This window comes from Mycteria americana, chromosome Z (genome assembly GCF_035582795.1).
Source record: "Mycteria americana isolate JAX WOST 10 ecotype Jacksonville Zoo and Gardens chromosome Z, USCA_MyAme_1.0, whole genome shotgun sequence".
Lineage (NCBI taxonomy): Eukaryota > Metazoa > Chordata > Aves > Ciconiiformes > Ciconiidae > Mycteria > Mycteria americana.
Window position 1 is genome coordinate 13,855,402 of NC_134396.1, and position 21,339 is coordinate 13,876,740.

Sequence of the window (21,339 nt, forward strand, 5' to 3'; positions counted from 1 at the left end):
TTATCCAGTGCTGCTTCCCACATGGTAATAGCTGCCTGTAGAAAAAAGATCCTTATCACAGCTTTGCTGGTTTTGTTTGTATGTAACTATTTTTTCAGAATGGCTCTCTGTTGCTTCATGCTTTTTGTAAAAAATATGAGGAAATTTTTTTACAGTCTGATTTACAAGTATTTAAAAATAATACAAATAGAAAGTTATTCAACTGATTTTTCCCTAGCTGTAGTTACAACCTGGGCTCCAATATTAATTTGCCTTTTAATTTTACTCATAAAGAAATATTTGCATTATTATATGAAGTGCAAATTACATTTTGTAAATTCATTATTTCCAGTATACATTTTTGGCAGCTGTATTTAATGTTTGATTCTGTTACACTTTTCATAAAATAAAAGGAAAAAAAGATCTTGAAAGCAAAACCTGAGCCTTTCCAGAAACAGAAGTTCTTCTTAAGACCTAACATGAAGTTTGGTTAAAATATAAAGTGGTACTTTAACTAATGTGTTTTACTTTTGAAGAGAATGCCAGATCCTACTGATCTGACAGATGCTTTATAAAGTATGTCCAAAGATGGGGGAGAAGGACAAGAGGAACTGATCCTCACCTCGAACAGAGCGGGACAGGCCACAATGAAAGTGAAGAAAGGACAAGGAGAAAGCTGCAGCTCACGGCAGGGAAAGAGAGAGGCATGCACTGAAATGGCAGTGGAGCTCAAAATTTGTGTCCAGAACCAATGGCAGCTGAGGTCAAGCTACACTGGGCTAGAAAGGAGGCAATGACACCATGCCTTTCCTAAACTTTTTGCTTTAGGAGGGCATGGTAGCTGAGCTGCAGAGAATGAACATTTTATGCGAGTCTTAAAAATAAAGAGGGAGAGAGAAGAAAGAACAGGAAAGGAGAAAACCAGAAAATTTAAAAGGAAATTAACTTCAGGCACAGTCATCAGCCGCACAGATGGAGCAACAGAAAGCAAATCTAGACTTTCTAGGAGCCAAACTACCTCTCTAACACAAGCTCTGCCCCACTTCTGCCTGCCAGGACAGCCCTACCAGGCCCTTTTTTACTAGCCACATTTCGAATAATGCCTCTCACCACCACTCTGGCCCCAACTATTTCCAGCTGGCCCTGCCATACTCCCGCATCCCTCCCATACAATGAATGAACTGTCAGCTGTGATTTTAGGGTGAGTTCTAAGGACTAGCATATAGGTGTAGCAGATGTGTACTGGCAAGCTGAGTAGCTGGCTTTTCACACTCCAAATGGTTTTTTGATACACATTTATATATATTTCTACAAACACATGCACACACGCACACATATGTATATACACACACATATGTATATGAAAGACAGAATTCCAGGGAAACCAAAGCCATGAGAAGTCTGGAAAGAGCTGCTGACAGGAGATAAGTACATAAGCAAAGACTGAGCTGGCAATATGCAGTGTTACATTTTTTGTGCATACATTAGCTAAAGAAACTGTTTTGAACCGTGTTTTTCATTCCTAGTTGTAAATGTTCATATGTCTGTGTTTCTATGTGCCTAACACTTTCTGTTGGAAGTGCTGTTTGTTGAGAAATGGTGCTCCTGGGATAGCCAGGTCCTCCTGCTCCAGCAGCTTTTCTCCCTGTCCTCTTTGTGCCCTGCCCAGTTGCTTCTGCTATAGACCCACAGCTGCTCTTCCTGGGTGGTTAGCAGCAGGCTTCAGGTGAGTTTACCCCTGTCCACCCCCCATCTCAAGTTTTTGCAGAGGTTGTCCCTTGCCCCTCCCTGAACAGCTCTTACTGGTTTTTTTGGTCATACTTTTGTTTCTATCATTTCTTCCCCAAGACCCCAGAGATCCCTGAGGAAAAATCAGAGACATCTTTTGTGCTGCTCTGAAAAGAGCCAGTTTAGATTTTCATTTGCTTAGTGCCTTGAGTCCTTTTATGTATCAATAGGAGAAATTAGTGAAATATAGTGTCTCTTTGATGGAGTATATAAATAACCTTTGGGAAGCAACAGCAGGAAAGAAACATGAAACTCATAAAGGAGCAGCAGTTCTTGATTGCTGTGCCAATTTTGTTTACCTTAACAGAAAACTTTGACCTGCAAAGTGAGAATTCACGCAATTCACATTTCTAATTTTATCTTTCTGGTTGCCTTGTCTTCAAATGTTGTGCAGCAGAGATATAAATGCCATCCAAGAAATCCTCCTCTCCTGCTGCCATTTTTTTGGCACATAGCACAAGCTGTATTGTGATATCAGTAAAACTCATAATGTGGGGAAGTGAATCTAAAAAGATATTTGTATGTTTAGCGTACATGACAGAAATGCAGGAGCACAGAGTCCCTCAAGTGCGCTACAAAATAAGCTTGTGTTTTGCAGACTGAATTCCTTCATGACAGGCTCATTAAGAGTTCTCCAAATGCTGTTTGCTTTCACCTTCAAAACTGCCTGCATTAATAATGAGCAACTCTGCTTGGAAGTTATTTACACCAAGTATTGTTCCTGTCAGTGGTGCAGTGCTAGGCAAGGGTAGGAGGGAGAGCACACACTCAGCAAATGAATTCAAGGGCCTGAGCAATACCATATTGCTCAAAAGCATTGGTATAGTCTAAGCTGGTGTGGCACATTTTGGATGAAGTCTAGCTTAGCAGGACTTGACAGTAAGGGGGATTTACTTCTGCTAAGTTAACTCAGCTAACTGTACTTAGCAAGCCTAAATAGTTATTATTTTCAAGATTACTATCAGAACCTTGGTTTCTCTGTTTTGTATTTTGAGACTTTCCAGCCCCATAAACTCTTAACTTCATGTGGAATACAGGTTCTTCTTGAGTCGCTAGCTTGCTATCCCTAAGTGTTTCTACTTGCACAGATGGCTATTACATTACATCTCTCCGTTCCTCTGGGAGCATGTTGTCAGCAGCTGGTGCATTCCCCACACACTAAGGCCTTCAGTGGTATGGCAGTTACACAGTAATAATGAAAATCTGTAGGAAATTTCCCTAACATTATTAAAGTGTTGTTTCAAGGGAGAAACACAGGACGAAACCTGGTTCATGTGGTTACTGTAAAAATAGCTAACATATCTTCACTTTAAGCTTTATTGTACTATCAAATTCACAGCTTTAAGTTTAACTCAAATGAACAGCCAAGGTAATCTAGAATTATCTATCTCCATACCATTTGATACATATATGATAAAGAAGAGTTGGCCAAATACATACCAGATTGCTATCTTCACCCTGAGCCAGAAACAGATATTTTGCACTCAATCTATACCTCTGCCATTCCACTTTCACTGCCTATATACATGCCCTATTCAAGATCTTTACTGATGGAAAAGCTTTACTGGGCCTTTTAGCAATCAAATTTCTGGCAAAAAGCAATGAATTTTTGTAATATGAAATTATACATATCAGGATCTGGAGCATAAAAATGTTTGCAAATATCTAATTTTAATTATAGGTGAAAAAATTAAGAAAAAGAAACCCACATACTAGAGACATCAGAGCACACAAGGCCAAACTCTGCAAGTCTCAGAGTCTTCCAAATACTCAGGACCATGGGCTATCGGCCAGTGTGCTGTATGTACTCCTCAGAAACTGGATAATTTCTAAAGTACTATGTCCCCTAAACCTTATCATTCTGTGATTTAATTTCTAAAATCTGGTGCCCATTAAAAAAGATTCACTAAGATAGGATCGCCTAACCAGAAGCTAATGGAATTGTGGGAACTTTATTAAAAACAGAATTTATGGAAGTTATAATATTTGAAAATATGTCTTGCAGCTGCTGAGACCCTTTGTGTTTTGTTTTGACTAAGATTTTTAAAATACATCTTTTTATCTTCTGTGCATGGAACTTTTCATAAAGCATTCCCTCACTGTCATTCACTCCCTTCTGCTTTTCCACTCTACTTCTCTAATGAACAGTCAGTTGTCCTTACCAGACATTAACTACATGAATGAAAAGGCCCCCAAGAAAATCTATGTGTCTTGTTTTCTGCCCGTCAAAGATGGAAATGAACTGCCTTGGTTAAAATGCCAGTCAATAATAGGTCAAATTTTATTCTTCCTCAGGCCTACTTTATTTAGTTTGCTTAGAAATAAACATCAGTCAGTGCAAAATACAGATGCTATATTTCAAGATTTAAACCTAAAAAGATGGTCATCAGATTAATTCCGTGGTCTTGCAAAAAAGGTTAAGATAACATAACAGCAGCCAATAACCATACCTGAATTGGAAAAGGTTTTCTTCAAGTACAATTACAAAACAGTACCTGAGGATAAAATTGTAGTGATTTACAGATATAAATAGGACGAAATATGGAAATTAGTTCTTTTCTACTCAGTTCTTTTGTAATAAACAAAGAGAAAGGCCACTTACATTGTTGCATTATCTGTTTCAAATAAATTAATAAATAAATATGTAAAGTATAATATTTAATATTAAAGTATTTGATATTTCTAATGTGCTATTTCTCCTGACAAATGATATTTGAGTTCCTTAACAGTCGTACAAACGGAGCTGTCTTTAGGGCATTTATGAATATATTCTAGTCAGAATACAAAGGAGATGCTTATGAATGTGCGGAAGGCAAAAGTTTTGACAACATTGATTACTGATATTTGGGTTCATTTCTTACATGATCATAAACACTCTACTGCATCATTTGTACATTAGGCCAATTAAAATTTTAGTTGCTTCCTTATAGCAAGTGAATAGACAATAATACCAACAGGAATGTGATTATCAATGTTTGAAACTAATAAACTTCACTCTATTCATAGTCATCCATCTATGCCATATACTGAAATACCGCTTTAGAAAATCTTCTTTTTTATCGTCGCATTAACATAGCATTAGCTACAGGCACATATTAGATGCCTGTATTGAGAACAACCCCAAATACCTGGCTCCTTCCCAGGCTGACCGAAATCAAATGCCTAGGTCCAGAAGAGCATCTTTTATCCCGAAGTCAGTCAGTGTTTGGATCTTCATCCGCAGCTTCATTTCCCTTTGTGTAAAATTATTTAAGAACTTTTATCTTTATTTGTCTTCCTTTACACTCATTTTTTATTCTCTGTAATCAAGAGCGCCTAAGCCCACACTAGCTAGTTTTAACACTGCGCAGAAAATAGTTGGTGTGTCGGATAGGAAGCCTCACTGAATTATGGCTTTATTGCTAGGGCTGTTCACTCTTATCTGCAGACAGGCTTCAGTGGAAATCACCCACAGCAAAATAAGATTTGCTTCAGTAGCAGTGGGCTCCTGCTTGTCATGCCATTGTATTTCCAACCATACATGTTTCTGACTGACAAACAAGCAGATAGACACTGACAAAACTTGTTTGAAAATAATATCTCTTCTGTACAGAAAGGCTGCGTGCTTGCTATAGGCCATATTTTCCTTCTGTCCCTCCCAGCTCTTTTATCTAATATCAAATCAAATAAATGAAGCCAGCAAAACGTGAGAGTAAACCTTATTCCATAAAGAAATACAAAGAAATGGTTTTAAATAATGACCGGTGGTATTTCTTCTGCTAATAAATTATTTTACTCAACTTTTCAATGATTCCTTTATCTTATTGACAGACTATGACCTACTGAGAAAGAATTGACCTATGAGTATTAGAATATGCACAGGCTTAGCACAAGAGTCTTAGTAACTTAATATTCAGTAATACCACCAGAAAATTTGGGAGCAGTTCTGTTCATGAAGCTATCCAACCTCCAGACCATAGTTGGTATAGGCTTAGCCAGCTCAGAGTATAAAATGAAAAAGTTTAGGTCTGTCTGGCCTTCCCTGCGAAGACATAACCTAACCTCCTATGATGCCTGTTAGAGTCTAACTTCTACATAGCTTTCCATCTTGGATCACTGAAAGTACATCAGAGCAGTAGCAGCTGTAATCCAGAAGGAACAGAATCCATATATTTTACCTAAGACCTTGTTTGGTTTCAGTAACTGTCTTAGTTATGTTTCTTATTCTATAAGTGGTTTCTGATGTATGTAGAATCTCCTTTATTTACTTTATTAGTTTATGAGATTAATGATATATGTGTAAAGAAGGAGGCCCACTTAATCTAATTTTCTCCTGTTCACAAGGCAGTACTACTAGCCCAGGAACCATTTCAGAAAACACACCAAATAAAACATTGTTTATGACTGGTTATTATTCTCTGTCTGTAGGAAGGCAAATTAATTTGTCTGTATTGTAAACTAAACTATTTCTTATCCACTCCAAAAATCTGAAATAATGAAATTAAGTTTCAAAGTTTGTTAAAATTGAATACACACTGATGATCTGTTAGACAGTTATGGGATTGCACTGAAATGTTACATATGTCTCATCTAAAGCTTTTAATGTTTATGGTTTAAAAATATTAAATAGGTATACTGGAACAGGAAATAGTTCTGCATTTCCTGTATTTTAGTTATTGTTGTTGTCTCACAATCTTAGGACAGACATGGGTGATTATGCTAGACAGTGCATATAGATGTAGTAACATGTAGTCCCTGCCCTGAAAAATTTTTAATGGAAATAAGTAAAGCAAGCAGTAGGAGAAAGGAAGACTTACACGTCTTACTTTAAAGGCAATTGAATGAGATACAGAGAATGAGAGAGAAAACTGATTTGAGATAAGGGACTGATAGCAAACTATTTTTTTTTGTCAGATATCATCTTTATTTTAAAAGCACTGCCTTCCAGCTTTTATTTTCTCAGCACAGATCTGTATTGGTGCTAAAGTTGACATGAGCACCAATGGCTTAAAATCGCAAGAACAGAACAATTAAACATTGCCTGTTTGGTCAGGAAGTTTCCAGACTTCAGGAACCATCCTGATCTTATAATGAAGATCTTAGGATGCTATTTTGTCCCAGCATTTTATCCAGGACATGAGATTTTACCTGTCCCCTCACACTGGGGAGGGGACCCCAGTGTGGAAGTGTCCCCTCACCCAGTTTCACACTGGGAAGGTACAAGGCAGGAGCAGGAGACAAGGTTCTTACCTGGCTCTCAGTTTGAGTGACATGAATCAGTGAATGACTCAGGATATATGACCTGACACAGGGCCATGCCTTTCTGCCTCTCTGCACTCTCACCTCATGACAGAATGGATCTGTCCCTCCTATTATGATCCAATGCAGAATTCTCCTTTTTCCTGTTATTCTCAGTTTTGTCCCCCTTGATTAGTTTTACGAGTAGGATTGCAGAGTTGCACAATAACTGTTGTCAGAGTTTTCTTTCTATTAAAAAAAATTATCATTTGTCAATTTATTTGCAGCATGTTAGAAATGTGTTTGTTATTGTTTCAGGACACAGCGGGTCAGGAGAGATACAGAACAATTACCACAGCTTACTACCGGGGTGCAATGGGCTTCATTTTAATGTATGATATCACGAATGAAGAATCTTTCAATGCTGTGCAGGATTGGTAAGTAAAACTTGGAATTCATATTAAATAGCACAGGGAATATTTGATATCACTCGCCTGCTGTGACAGTGTAAATTATTTTGGAAAACTTATTTCCAAGTACAGTGCCCAAGCATTCCTTTACCCAAATATACAGTGGGGTTTTTTTCTGGAAAGCCAATGAATACTTTAAAATGTGTTGCATATAAGTCATTGTAACCATTGTGTTTTCTGTGATTTCAGTTAATGTGTGTTATTCATACTACTAAAACCAGCAACATGCTAGTGTGGAGAGTAACTACTAAGATACCAGAAAGTGTTTGCATATTTCATGGAAAAAAATGAGATACCATGTGTGGGGGTTGTCTTTTAATTTAATTTTTCATCATGTTGCTTTTAACCGTAGCTGGTTACACATTATGCTGTCAGTCTTGTGCCTCAAGCGTAAAAATGATGAGCAAACTTCATCAGAATAGCAGAACCTAAAATGACTGGTACTTACATTACCTTGTATTATGTGAATGTCAAGATGTCCCCATAAAAGCGTGTCATTTTAATCAGACATGGGTCAGTCAGGATCCAAACAATCTAAGGCTTTTTTAAGTAAAGCTGACCCAAAAGGAAAGCTACAGTTAATCTCAGTGATCTCTTCCTTTAAAAGTCATTTTAATATCTAAGAGCCTCCTAGCAGTGCTCTGAGTGATATGAATAGCATTTGTCGTGTGTGCTCCACATGCTTTCTTGCACGCTGTTCCCAAGGGAGAACTGTGTTTGAAAGAGGATTTTGATCAGAGTTTGTGTGATTTGTTCAGTATGTTTCTTTGGCTTTTGTTTTAATTTATTTTAAGATGTGCACTACTGTGTACTTCTTTCAGGACAAGCAAGGTCAGAAACATGTTTCACACTTAAAAGTAAAAGGCAGTGATGCTGTGATGCCTGTTTCTAACCGGAATTGTTGCCCAGCCTCAGACTCTCCAAGAAAAAAACTTTCTCTCTTTCACACTCTTCTACTTATTATCATGGTGGAAAGTGTCACTGAACCCATGGAGCACCTTCCCTCTCTACACCTGGGGTTTTTCTTGGTCTATATATGCTGAGCCTGGTCATTCACCACTCTGAAAGTAAGAATTGAGAACCTTAGCTTGATTCTGCTCAACAAGAAATGGGATCTTGGGTTGCCTAACATTTCCTGTGTAAGCGCTAGGGATGTAGTCATTCACACTCCTCCAGGGAAAAGGGGCAACTCCAGAGGGTGTCCCACCTCCTCTCCATCAATTATCTGTACAACTCTACACCAAATTGCTCTTATGAGCATCTCTTTCCATTTACTAAAGAATCAATAAGCTTACATGACTAGTATAGACCAGACAACTAGCTTTTGGACAACTGAATATATCCGGGAGGAGTCTCTGCTTGATACTCAAAGAGGAAGACACGTTTGTTCACTGTGACTTGTTACACCAAAGGGACGTTCTGCCCCTTTTGTACAAGCTGGAGGCATCATGCTGAGTGCTTGCTGTTACACATTCATGAGTACCGCTCTGTTCAACAGCATGAGACAGAATCTCCTACCTAACAGGAGGTAGCTGAAAGTGTTATTCATAAATGCTGCTGTGAAAGTTTAGCAAAAACAGGGAATCAAGGAGTATACCCAGCCTCCCAGCTGAACCTGCAGTTATGGCTGCCAGCACCACTGCTTCCTGGGCTTTCCGGCTGAAGCATTCTCTTGCTTTGCCTCTGCTGTTCTTTGCCCATGGCCTGATTCTGTTCAAGCACTGGGTTAACTGGGTGATAATGGCTGTCTAGGACCAGCTGTAATCTGCAAATCTCATTGCCCCATCTCTGGGCAAACCAGATGGCATGCCATGTATTATCTAGCTTCCTCCAACACAAAGGTTTCTTTATAGCAAGTGTAAATATGAGTACTTTTTATTAATTTTCCCACCTGTTAGTTTTCCAGCCTCCTAGATCTGGTATGGTTGGCACTCTTTGTCTCCTGGTGAAAAGTAACTAGGCTTCATACTAATTAAAAAAAAAAAGTCCCTGTAAAATGAAACAAGAAAATATTTAAAAGCTATGGAGTTCTTAAATAGGTTTGTGAAATATCATTTTTCCGTCATTTTTATCTAGAAGCTGTACAAAGAGTTGGCAGCTACTATAGAAATTTGGTGGACAGGAGGGATTGCATTATTATGTGCCGAGAGCTACTGAGCAGTCATCTGCATGATGAAAGGGATGACAGAGAGGCAGAGTGCCTCACTTGTCAGGATGAGACGTAGATTTGCTTGTTATTTTTATTTTTTATTTCATGAGCCCAGTTGCTGCCCTGCTGTTCTTCCTCTGTTTTATTCCTCCCATCTCACAGCTGATAATTGATTTTGATTAGCCCATGCTCCAATTTTGATAGTAATTACAAAACTACAGCTTGCTTCTGAATGTGAGAGAAGTTAAAGAAAACTCACAATTACCAATGCTGCAGAAAAGCAAGCATGGCTATGCGCATGTGTCTGTGCATTTGTGAAGGATATGGGGGGAGGGAGCAGGAGCTTTTAAGCCTCTCTGGGGCTTAAAATGCTTTTCTCTGTGATAAATGTGACTCTGAAGGCAGTGGTGCCGTTTCATATACGTGCACAATGGGCCAAATCCAAGCTGAAATCACATCAGCTTCAAGGCTTGATCTAGAAACTGCACTGCAGTCAGGACAATGAATCTACAGGTGCCTTTTAGATTTGGATAAAGGATTTTGGTTTAAAATGTGTGTTGGGATGATTCTTTAAAAGCAGTTAGTTCAAAACAGTTGTACTCATATTGAAAGGCATTTTTTTTCAGCCTGAAGTCTGGCTGACATTTCTCCTTTATAACAACAGATGGATACTTGTATTTCTAGACACCATGCCTAGGTCAGCATGAATATATTCAGCTGTAAGGAATTCTATATCTACTTTGACTATTAACATTTTACATTAAAAAAAAATCAGTATCTTTAATTTTACCTAAACCTGTTAGCACAAATATATGCAACAGTATAGTAGCCAAGCATTTTGTCCACCACTCTGTGAGACTGAGAAAGGGTTTTGTCTAAAAGCTTAGCTAAATGACTTGAAGGTCTAATAAATTTCAACTATACTGCAGACACTTCAGGAAATATTCATATCTTACCTTGCCTAATTAAAATAAAAAAAATTTAAGATTGGAAATGATGGTAACAACGAAAGTTGTAACCTAAATAAAGATTTATTTTGAGATTCGAAAACTTTTGGCATGAGAAATCTTGAGTTGTTACTTGGTACTGGTACTGATAGTTCTGTTGGTACTGATGTTCTGTTGGCACCAACTTGGTTATAGAGTTGGTACGGATAGTTCTGCTGTATGTACACCCAGTGATTTATTGCCTTCAGTCTCATCCAGAGGATGATGCTAAGAATACTCTGCCAGTGCTCATGTCCTATAATTGTTCAGTCACTTCAGAGCTACTGCCTTCTAGGCTATGTTCAACTAACCTGTGCTCTCTGAATAGCTATGTTCCCTGTATGGTATCACAGGTACTACAACAGATGCTGTTTAAATGAGCCTAGTTTGGCAGACAGTTCAGACTGACCTACAAAATTGACAGGTCCTTACTAATTTTTTACCATTTTGACATTTTTTGTACCATTTAGATTTAGACTTTTAGACTTTAGCACTTCGACTTCATCAGCAGTTAGTCTAAATGTTTAAAAACTTTGATAAAATAATTGAAGAGTATTTCTCTTCAATTCCAGGTCAGTCTCTGAATCTGTTTCCTCTGAAGAAAATGGCAGTGGCAGTAGTGACTGCCAGTGGCACAGCAGTGAACAGTATTCTCCTTTATAGATACATATTTTCAGAAGTTCACAAGGACCAACAGGTTCTGTTTTCATTCAGGGAGAGTGGATGTGTGCTGAAAATCTGGCTGCTAGCAGAAACAGCAAATTAAACATGCTTTGACTCAGCAGATCTCCTATGGAGCTCTGCCCAGATTTTGAAGCTGCCTTTTCCAGGAGGCTTTTTCCTTCAGAAATGCAGCTAATGCTGCAAGTGCAAGGTGTGTACCTTGCAGTAGTTTGGTGCATGTTGGTCATGCCACCCTAAAAATATGCAGCTTTTGGCAACAGATTTATTTCCTATAAATAGGAACCACTTGTAGGGCATCATTTTCTGCCTGGCTGAGGTCTAAATTAGAAACAGGGAATAACCAAAACATCCCATTTAGCTGAATTCTTTAGACAGTATCTACACATTTCAAGTAATTGGCCTAGTGGAATCTGATTTTCTTTAAAAATTCCTTCTTATTAAACCTGAAGGGCAAATAAGTGAATGTTGAGAGTGGCTCTATGCCACTTCAATGCATATTTGTTTTAGCTCAGTTATAATGTCACAGTGGTTGCATTCATTCCTCTTTTATACTACCACTTGTAGCATTTACGGTTGTTAGCCTTTTCCATCATTACATTTCACTGGGAGCTGTTATGCCCCCTTTTGTCTTAGTGGTTGAGTCCACATGAGGTGTTAGATTTATGGCAGTGGTACCCTATGGTAGAAAGGAGAGGGTGAAGGCTCTGTACTATCTTTGCAAATGCTATCAACTCAGTATGTTGAGTTCTATAGATGTGCCAGGAAAATAAATGCCTCTGAGTTGAAGTTAAAACTGTTTTTATAAATACAACCTTTCTAGACTTACAATGACTGAATTAGAGTCAAAGAGTTATTTATACTCAGGATATTTCTAATGCAGTGTCTCCGGCTAGGTCAGAAATAGCAGGAATGTAAACCATAATCTAAAAGCCTCAAGTTTTATGTTCTAGGTTGAAACCCTAGACCTGAAACTTTGCTAAGTCTGAAGGCTAGACAAGGACAGAGGGCACATTGTGTATAGTCATTTACACTCACTTTGAGTTTCTCCTCTGCACCTGAAAACATTGTCCCAACTTCAAGTGTTTGTCCAGCAATATCTTTATCATTGTCTGGTGACTGCTGAAGGCACTGCTGTGGAGGGCTTCCTTGTGCAGGAACTCAAAATTTGGGAATTCCACATTGCTGAAGTCTCAGATTCAGGCATGCTTCCTCAGGAGACACACAAGGCTGAAGGCGCCTAAGAGGCTTTAAATTATTAACCTTTTCAGGTGATCTGTGTTTTGTAAGTCTGTCAAGATCTACACAATCGGTTCTTCCTGCATTTTTGTCTGAGGCCTATGGGAGCAGGGGGGGACAGCATCCTAGGAAAAACTTTGATTGCCCTCACTCTTTAAAAAATAAAGTATTTCTCAAAAATTATAAGATGGATATTTTTTAATGTCCCAGCTGGAAAGGAAAATGGTTACACATCTTCTTAAGAAATTCAGAGGGTCTTCCAGGAACAATGCTTCTCTTTCCTCTTTTTCTCTTGCTTTTTTCTCTGGTGTCATTTAAACAGCTTCCCCTCATCAGTCTGCTCAAGCTCATCACCTTTGAGGAGGAATCAGCTACCGGAAGATACATAAACTGCCTATTTTATGAAGGAGACAGAGACTTGGGGCACAGCAGGCAATTTGTGATTTTAAGAACTCTATTGTGCTGTGTTTACTTCTGTATTTCTATAGGAACTATTTGCAGAATTTAGTACTAACCAATATTCTTGGAACAGAATGAGAATTAAGTTAATTTCAAATTAAAGCCAACAGAATGAAGTACTGATTGTGCACCCTTCATCTGTGCCCATAACACATGCGAGATGCTTATTGGGAATTGGGTCTGGGCAAAGACAATAGAAATGAAACAGTAGCCATCAGGTAAGACCAGAGTAGATCCTGAGCTGTGCAATATGAGTTCAGCCATTACCAGAAATGTGGTGTTTTTTTCCTATAATATACATGGCTTGAATTAAATTCTTCAAGGTATCATTTGAGATTGTTTTAAAGCAGAACCTTAGAGAGTGACTATGCAACTATCAATTCAAGGTAACATTCAGAATTAAGGCTTTAAAAATATAAGCATTCACTACAACATGGCATTTGGCATCTGTATTTACTAGATATGCCAGTAACTAGTCATTCTAGACAACATTGTGGAAAAAATTGTTCCATTTCTTCATACTATTAGCTTTTTCTTTCCTTTTAGCACCTCAAGTGAACTGTGAGTTAGCAGCTATGCCTACAGTGCACTAGAAATTGTTTTTTCTGTGTTCTATCGTGTCTCTCTCACAATAAGAGACAATATGGCATTTTTTGAATTGTCATTAAGAGAAAAAATAAAATTGGAAATTACTTTAGCATGTTAATGGGTGAATATAAGAAGTCCTCAAAGCAAGTTAAGCCTATTAAGTTAATGTCAGCACCGCTACATGCACTTCTAAAGGGCATATGTTCTAAAGGATACCTTATTTTTGCTTCCACTTCTAAAATTTCAGTCTAATGTTCATGCTCAGCAGATGCTTGATCTACAGACAGTCTATTTTTCTTTTACCTCTCAATATTGAACTTAGTTCTATCATTTAAGAAAAATCCATTATTTGCTGTATAACAGGGAACAAACCTAGAAAGTGCTTCTAGGCAAATTCAGCCTCCATCCTTCTTTGCCAAAACATATGACCTGACACGAAGCACAGTTTGTGTGCTTCTGCTGCACAGAGCGCAGACACAAGCCATGTATGCCATTCCCCATGCACATCCTCAGGAGCTCTGTCCCACAGGGCTCTGTCCAGACATGAGCTGCATCGTGTCCACTGGTGATCCACGCACAAACTGAGAGTCTGCCATGCAGCTGACAGTAGCCTCCACACAGCAATGCTGCTTAGAGCCAGCTGGAAAAATATTGTGATGAAGCATGCTGATATTAAATGTATTAACTTGGACTTGATATGGACAGAGATTTAAGCAGATTCCCTGTTTTTTTTTTGACGTAGTTTTCAGCCAAGCAGGTGCAAGAAGTTGCACATTGGTGGATAGTTTCATGTCATTCTTCTATTTAAAGCAAAAGAAACACTAATGTTGCACAAATTGTATTCTGTGAAGAGAGGGTGAAATTTAAGGATTAATATTTCAAAAGAATCACAGTTTGGTATATTTTTTCATTTGTGTCTAAGTCTTTCTTCTGCATAATGGATAAACATAAGGGGAAAGGGGACTGGTATTCTTTACAGACTTAAATATAGGAAACAAAACCCCATTTTACGATTTCAAATATTGTTAGTGGTTGCAATTACATGAAATTTACAGTTTTCCCTTTTAATGCTCACTATTGGAAATGGACTTTTGTTATGCACAAAATGACACTAAAATTCTTTTCACTTTTTCTTTTCACTTTTTATTCTTGTAAGAAGAACTAAGGCCAGTGGCAAATTGGGTATTTTTTCTAAAATATAGAAAACCAATATAAAGACATTTATCAAAAAGTTATTCTTGGTGGAACAAATATGTTTTAAAATATTTAAACAAAACTCTGTATTCCAGGTCAGTTTGCTTAGCTGTTTTTCACCCATTGTTTGGTACAGATTTCCTGATGTAGTAAATTGCATATGGAAAACTTAATTCTCTGAGATGACATCTTATCTTTTCCCTCAAAAGTCTGTCATCAAACTTTGGCTCACAAATGCTAACTGGTCCTAGCTCAAACCACCTTTCCAGTTTCACAGACGTACTCCCAAGTCTTCCACAATGTTTCTCCCAGCATGTCCAAAAAAAAAGTATCCCCGCATTTCAAACTCAAAGGCGGCGCATATCCCTAGAGATTTGAGAAGCAGCATACACTGCAACTGAGTCTTCCTAAAAAAAAAAAAGACATCTATGATGATAGGAAAATGTTGCAAATAGATTGTTTTATGTTTTTAATTACAGGTTTCTATAATTTTCAGCAGATCGCTCATGACAGACCATCAAAAAATATTCAATGTCATTCAAACTATTTATTTGTTGCTTGAAGTTTTGGATGTGCCAGAAAGTAATGTATTACCCTCTCTTATCACTGACTTTGCTAAATACATGGCTTTAGGTTTACCTGGAAAACTGTCAGTGACAAAAAAGAACATATGCCTGTTTTTTTAAAGGCTCTTCCTGATAACATGTCTGATATTAGGCTTAAACAGCACAGTAGCCTGGACAGCATTGCTTTGATGAAGGTATTTTCATATCTTTTCCTTTCCACTAAACCCTGAATTTAAATATGTGTATTACACATGGAAATTTATGCAAATCCTTATCCAAGTGGTTTTTGTCTTGAAAATAGTAAACTTCATCATAAAATGTTGTCAGTAGGTTTACTGTCAAAAAAATTATTCATGCATTGTAGCAGTTAATCAGGAAAGACAGCTGTTAAGTTTTCATGACATTTTTCATTCTTTCCTATTTTTATGTTCTTAAGCCATAGAAAGAAACACACTTGTGGAACTGAAATTATCCATGTGTGGTTCCTGGTCCTATTGGCCCTTACTCACATTTGCTCCTTTCATTTATTTTGCTGTAGGACTAAGCACTTCTACAGAAGGTCTTACACCCACCTCAAACCTCCTTCACTATAGATGTGCCATTTTCTTAGATGCTAGGCAGCCACCCGGTATCAGGGTGTTCATTCAGCTGTCCTCAGCTGCATCAAACCACATTAATGCTGCCAGTGGGGAGTCTAATAAGAAAAGGGAATAAATACTGCCTGGACAGAATTCTCTCAGGGTGCTCCATGTCTTTCTTTTCCCTCAAATCTGAGATCAGGCAGCACAGTCATGAAGTCGATAGCAATCACTCACCGAGATCCTGCTCAGTCACTGGTGGCTGAGTGGAGCTCCACAGTGGAGCTAATCTCAGTGAATATGCTTCAGGAATTCACCAGCAAGATTAAGTCACCCTCGACTTCCACTGGACCTAACTGGCCTAGTGAGAGGCTTAAATAAGAGCCCATTATTTTTTTTTTATTATTTCAGCTCACATGGTAGTTGATTAGAACTGCTATTGGCAATAACTAGACATGACTTATTGCGGCATCATGGAATGCAGCCTCTCTGTTAGCACCAGCTACGTCTGATAACTACATCATCAGTGTGGCTACACCTCCTCTACAGCCCCCACCCCTACAGATAAGGGCTGCAGTTCTGGGGATTAATTTCTTCTCTTCTTGTTAGAGCTGGGCAGTAGTGAGGAAGGCTGCCTCACTCTTTTCCTAGGCCCTTCTTCCTCACTCATAAAAATGTGGCAGTCCTGTGTGATATGAAACCACCAAAATCTTTTATTTGGGAAAACATGACAAACTAGCAAATCATGCCTGGATATTATCTACATCTGGCAAGAAGAGCGGTCTGGCTTAACTATCCCCATACTTCAATTCTAATTCCCAGGAGCATATGTGGCAGAATTATCCTCTAGTTGTGGAGTTTCTGCCCATTGTTCTTTATGATTACACAGCAAGAAATAGAACATACCTATTTTGTAGCCTGCTATCTCTCAGCTAGTAATTGAACTGAACATCAATAATTAATAACAATACTAGTGCAGATGTGACAGGGTGAACATAAACACGCTTTGTTGGGCTGGAAATTTCACAGTGGAGTTTCATTGCATGGCTGATGAGGCAATATAGATACTCAGCCATTCAGAGAACTGTTGTTAAATCAGGGAGGTGTCTTCCATTCTGCACCAGATCCTGCTCTTCAGATATGGTCACTGAGGGTTATGCTGAGGTAGATGAAAGCAAACCAGATGATCAGATTAACATCTAAATGCTGCCGTGCTGAACTGCTATCCATTAATTAGACTATGCTAAGATACTCTTAACGAGATTTTCTGTTTTGTCTGTTTTTTCCTGGACTATATGATAACACTTTTATTTTTCAAAAAGTTGAGGTGGAAAATGTCTCTGAGAGGCCAGTGATGAGCTGATGGAGTTTATTAGGAAGATAAACAAACTTAAGCGTGGTAATATAACTGTATGCTAAAGGAGGTGTATGAAAGATTGATTCCAATATTTAGTCTAGTCTGTCTCTTTATTTTATAGAGAAACACAGCCAGTAGCAAAAGAAACAAAACCTGGCACATTCTCATCAACTCACAATATTTATTTTTGTTAGTAATAAATGTCATGAAGTCTTGTGGCAATGACAGTTTTTATTGGCTGAACAGTAACTAATATACTGGTTTTATCTCCCTGTAACTGCATGTTGACGAAGTTACACTGTTGCTCAGCATTCCCAAATGAAAGCCCTGCTGCCAGCCAACAACATGTCAGTCTTATCAGGGACTCAGTAACGTCCCTAAACAGTTCCCACTCTCAGCTCAAGTTGCAGAAGATTTACTTTTCTCCGTACTCTAACACTCTGTTACTCTTAACTTCAGAGGAATATCATGGCCCCTGCACCAAACTCAAACCTTGAGATTTGCTGAAGGAGCTGTTCCTTTGGGGGATTTCAGATTTGCAGTTATCTTCTATGGATTGGGATATATGTCAGTAGCACTAAAGGCTGCAGTTTCATTCATGCAGCCTGGAGATTATTCATTCAAAGGGCAGCAAAACCGAGCCTGTGTGAGTCAGCAGCAAAGCAGTGTACAGCCTTGTGGGCAGTCTGAAGAAGTTTAGCTGAGTGCCCTCTCCCTCATCAGCCTCCTCACCTGCTCCCCTCGGGTCACTTCCTTTCTCCTGCTAGCTCCTCTGCTTTTGATTCCTCCTTTCCTCTGCATCTGATTTCAACACAGCTTGTTTAGAGTGTCAAGCACTGGCAATTTTAAAAGGATGATAGCTGTATGTGGGTGAGTACAACAAGTTTTATTGGAATTCAGCCCTCCGATCAAGCAGGAAAAGTGCCATCAATGTTCTTACATTGAAACCCAAACTGCAAAGTGACATGGCAATATAACCCAGTAATAGTGGTTATTTTCAAAGCATAACTTAATGCTATTTAGGTCTGGCCTGCAAATGAGGCAACCTTTAAGAGTGTCTTTCATCAGAATATTGCAAGGCCTTGACCATTAAACTAAGACATTCATAGTGAATGCTTAATAATGAATGTTTTCAATTTAAAAAAAAAGTCTATTTTTTTCAGTCCCATTTGTTGTTTGAGCCACTGCCAAATCCACACAGAGAACATCAGGGCATGAACAATGTCACTTTTGGAAATTTCAGTTTCAAAGAAGTCATGAACAGTGAGTTAAAACAGATCTTAGAACTATTATGGTGGTAGATTCCAGCTGGCCGCCAAAGCAGATTGCATGGTACTTGAAGAACTGTATATTTCAGCTTCTTAAGGAGCTCAGGACACAGATATTTTCTGAACAGACTATGTCTGGTGCAAATCCAGCAGGCCTGTAAAAGCATTACACCCTAGCTCTGTCCGATTGTTACAAAAAATCCAAAGCTACAGCCTCAAGAAGGAGTTTACATCAGGAAACCTATTTTTATCATATGCAGGTATGACGGGTATTCCCTGCTCCCAGCCCCTGGTAATATCGTTAGCATAACTAAGGCCATTTTATATGGCAAATGGCCATTCACTGTGACTGAGCTGGTCACGTATTCGTTCTCTTTCCCCTCATTATCAGGCCCTGAAGGTCCTGTGAACCAAGTAGACAAACCAGATTTCTTCTTCCCCTTCCTACCGGCCTCAAGGTTCCTGAGTGCCAGGCCAATTACTCCCTTCCTTACCAGCCTTGAAGGTCCCAGACACCCGGCCAACCAGGTGGTGGTGATGACCCCGACACAGAACAGGGAAGCGTAACAGCACCCAGAGCACTGTCCATAAAATTAAGCAGTTACAAGTCCTAAGTGGGGAACCTGGACTGGAGCTGCTGCTGGACAGTGAGACCTGTGGCCTCCCGGTGGCCGGGGACACCTCCACCATCATCTGCGTCCTCCAAGGACTGAGTGAGTGACTCATCTTCTTTTGTATGATTTTTGAGTCTAGGTTATGACTGTTATATTAATACAGCAAAGCACGTATTAAGATATGACCCAATCTGCAGAGGGGCTAAGTGATTAGAAATCATATGTTAAGTTAAGTTAAGGTCTAAGTGATTACAAATCATAAGTTAAGTTGTAATATAAATTCCGTGTTATGCTACTTATAGGTCGTACTGCATTGATTCTGCTTGTAGAAGTCCTGTGCCATTCTAATCATAAATTCTGTGCTATACTAATCATAAAATTCTGTTGAGAAAATAAAGCTTTAATTGTAACTATGATCTAGTGCCATCATCATTCTGCCAAGGATCCCTAAAAGAACGTGTCTGTCCCCTTAGTGTCGGGTGACAGCATGTTAAAGACAAACTTTTCTGAATTTCTAGGTTTATGAATACATAGTTATTATAAAATAAGGAAAAAGAAGGGAAAATATCTTGTTAATCCAAATTAGAGGTTCTACTTCTACGGAGTGCTCACTCATGTTTCCCACAATACAAGAGGCATTAGGGCCCTTCTCTTTCTGGATAATAAGTAGGAGAGAAAATCCTGTCTTCTGTTTGGGCCAAGGTTTTGAGTCTTTATTAAATAGGCTATAGTGGAAAACGTACTTCAACAGTACCTGATTTCTCCAGACATTGTGTGATACCCTTGCAGAACTGGCAGTGAAAACAGTGAGCCCTGGAGGTCACAAGCTGCTTATAAAACTCCCCAGAGGGACCAGAGGAGGGACGGTCTTTCTGCGTTAATCCTCCTCTGTGCTGTCCACCAAACAACTGAGGACCATGTCAGTCACTGAATATGTTGCTGTTGCCTTTGCTGTATAATGCAATGCTGCACAGAAAGATGCAAGCTAGCTGAGATGCCCCTGTGAGATTCTGGGATAACGCTGTTTCCAATATTCAAGCTACTTTCCTCCACCCAGACTTGATATCACTGTGCAGTTCATGCAGTATAGACTTTAAATACACATTATTCCTGCAAAGTCATTGCAGTTCTCCCTGTGACAAAACCCAGCATACATAGCATCAGAAATTTAGGGATGCTCATTTTAAGGGGTCAGGCAGTGAAAGCTCAGTGATCACGTGACAAGTATTTCATTTGTACATTAGTGCTTCAGCAGGAGATTGTGAACTATGGTTTCAGTGGAGTTGGGGAGAGGGAATTAGAGGCACTGGGTCTGTGCATAACTCCTGGAAACACCAAGCGAAGTGTGGAGAAGCAGATGCTGCTATGTATCAGGTCAGCTCTAAATCTACCAGGGACAATAGGGACCTCATTCCATCCTTTCCTCTTTCTTGCTACCATTGGGATTTTAAAAAATGCAACTAAAGTTTGATTCACACACGAAATCACGAGAAGAGTTGTAGCTGCCCAATGTTCACAGCAGGGAAAGCTTTCATAAGCTCTCCGCTCCCCTCTACTTGTAGCAAACATACTCTGCCATGAGTTCACATCATAAGAGGAACATACTCCAAGGGAAAGAATAAATCAATGTATTTTATCTTGAATTGCCTCCTGTCACTTGTGCTACAAATCTCTGTTTACAGTGCTTTGTTCACAGCAAGTGAAAGGAAGGTTTTATATCAATTAAAAAACAATTGATAGGGAATGGCTCCATTGGAAAACCATAATACTGACAAAACTGATTTCAGGCCCAGTTTGACAGAGACAAATCTGCATGACATCCCCAGATTTTCTATATCTACATTTTAAACCCTGCCTTTCAGACGTGCACGAAACAACAAACCTAGCATCTGTCATGTGAGGTGGTTGTTTTTCCTGTTGTTCCTGGAGGGCAAAACTCTGTAGGAAATCCATATTAATTGAACACATGAAATTTGCACTCAGCTATGTGTATACATTAGCAGTGGCATAGTGTACTAAAGAAGCAAAAATTAAAAAAAAACCCAACATATAAATTCTGTTTCAAAACAATTCTGAAGAAAGAACACGACTCTAGCAGTTTCTGCTGCTACTCAGTGAGAGGAGCCTGCGTATTACAGCTCCCTTGCTACAAACAAGGAGATAATAGTACTGAATGTTACAGCCTCTGGGAGAAAAGGAGAGAACA

At 38.9% G+C, this 21,339-nt stretch overlaps 1 protein-coding gene across 1 annotated transcript in view; it reads left to right on the forward strand.

The window, feature by feature from the left end:
- Nucleotides 1–21,339, forward strand: part of RAB3C (RAB3C, member RAS oncogene family) — a 131,949-nt gene that overhangs the window by 60,691 nt on the left and 49,919 nt on the right. The window contains exon 3 of the mRNA XM_075526920.1: nucleotides 7,303–7,421. Within this exon, the coding sequence (XP_075383035.1) occupies nucleotides 7,303–7,421 (119 nt within the window). The remainder of the gene's footprint in view (nucleotides 1–7,302; nucleotides 7,422–21,339) is intronic.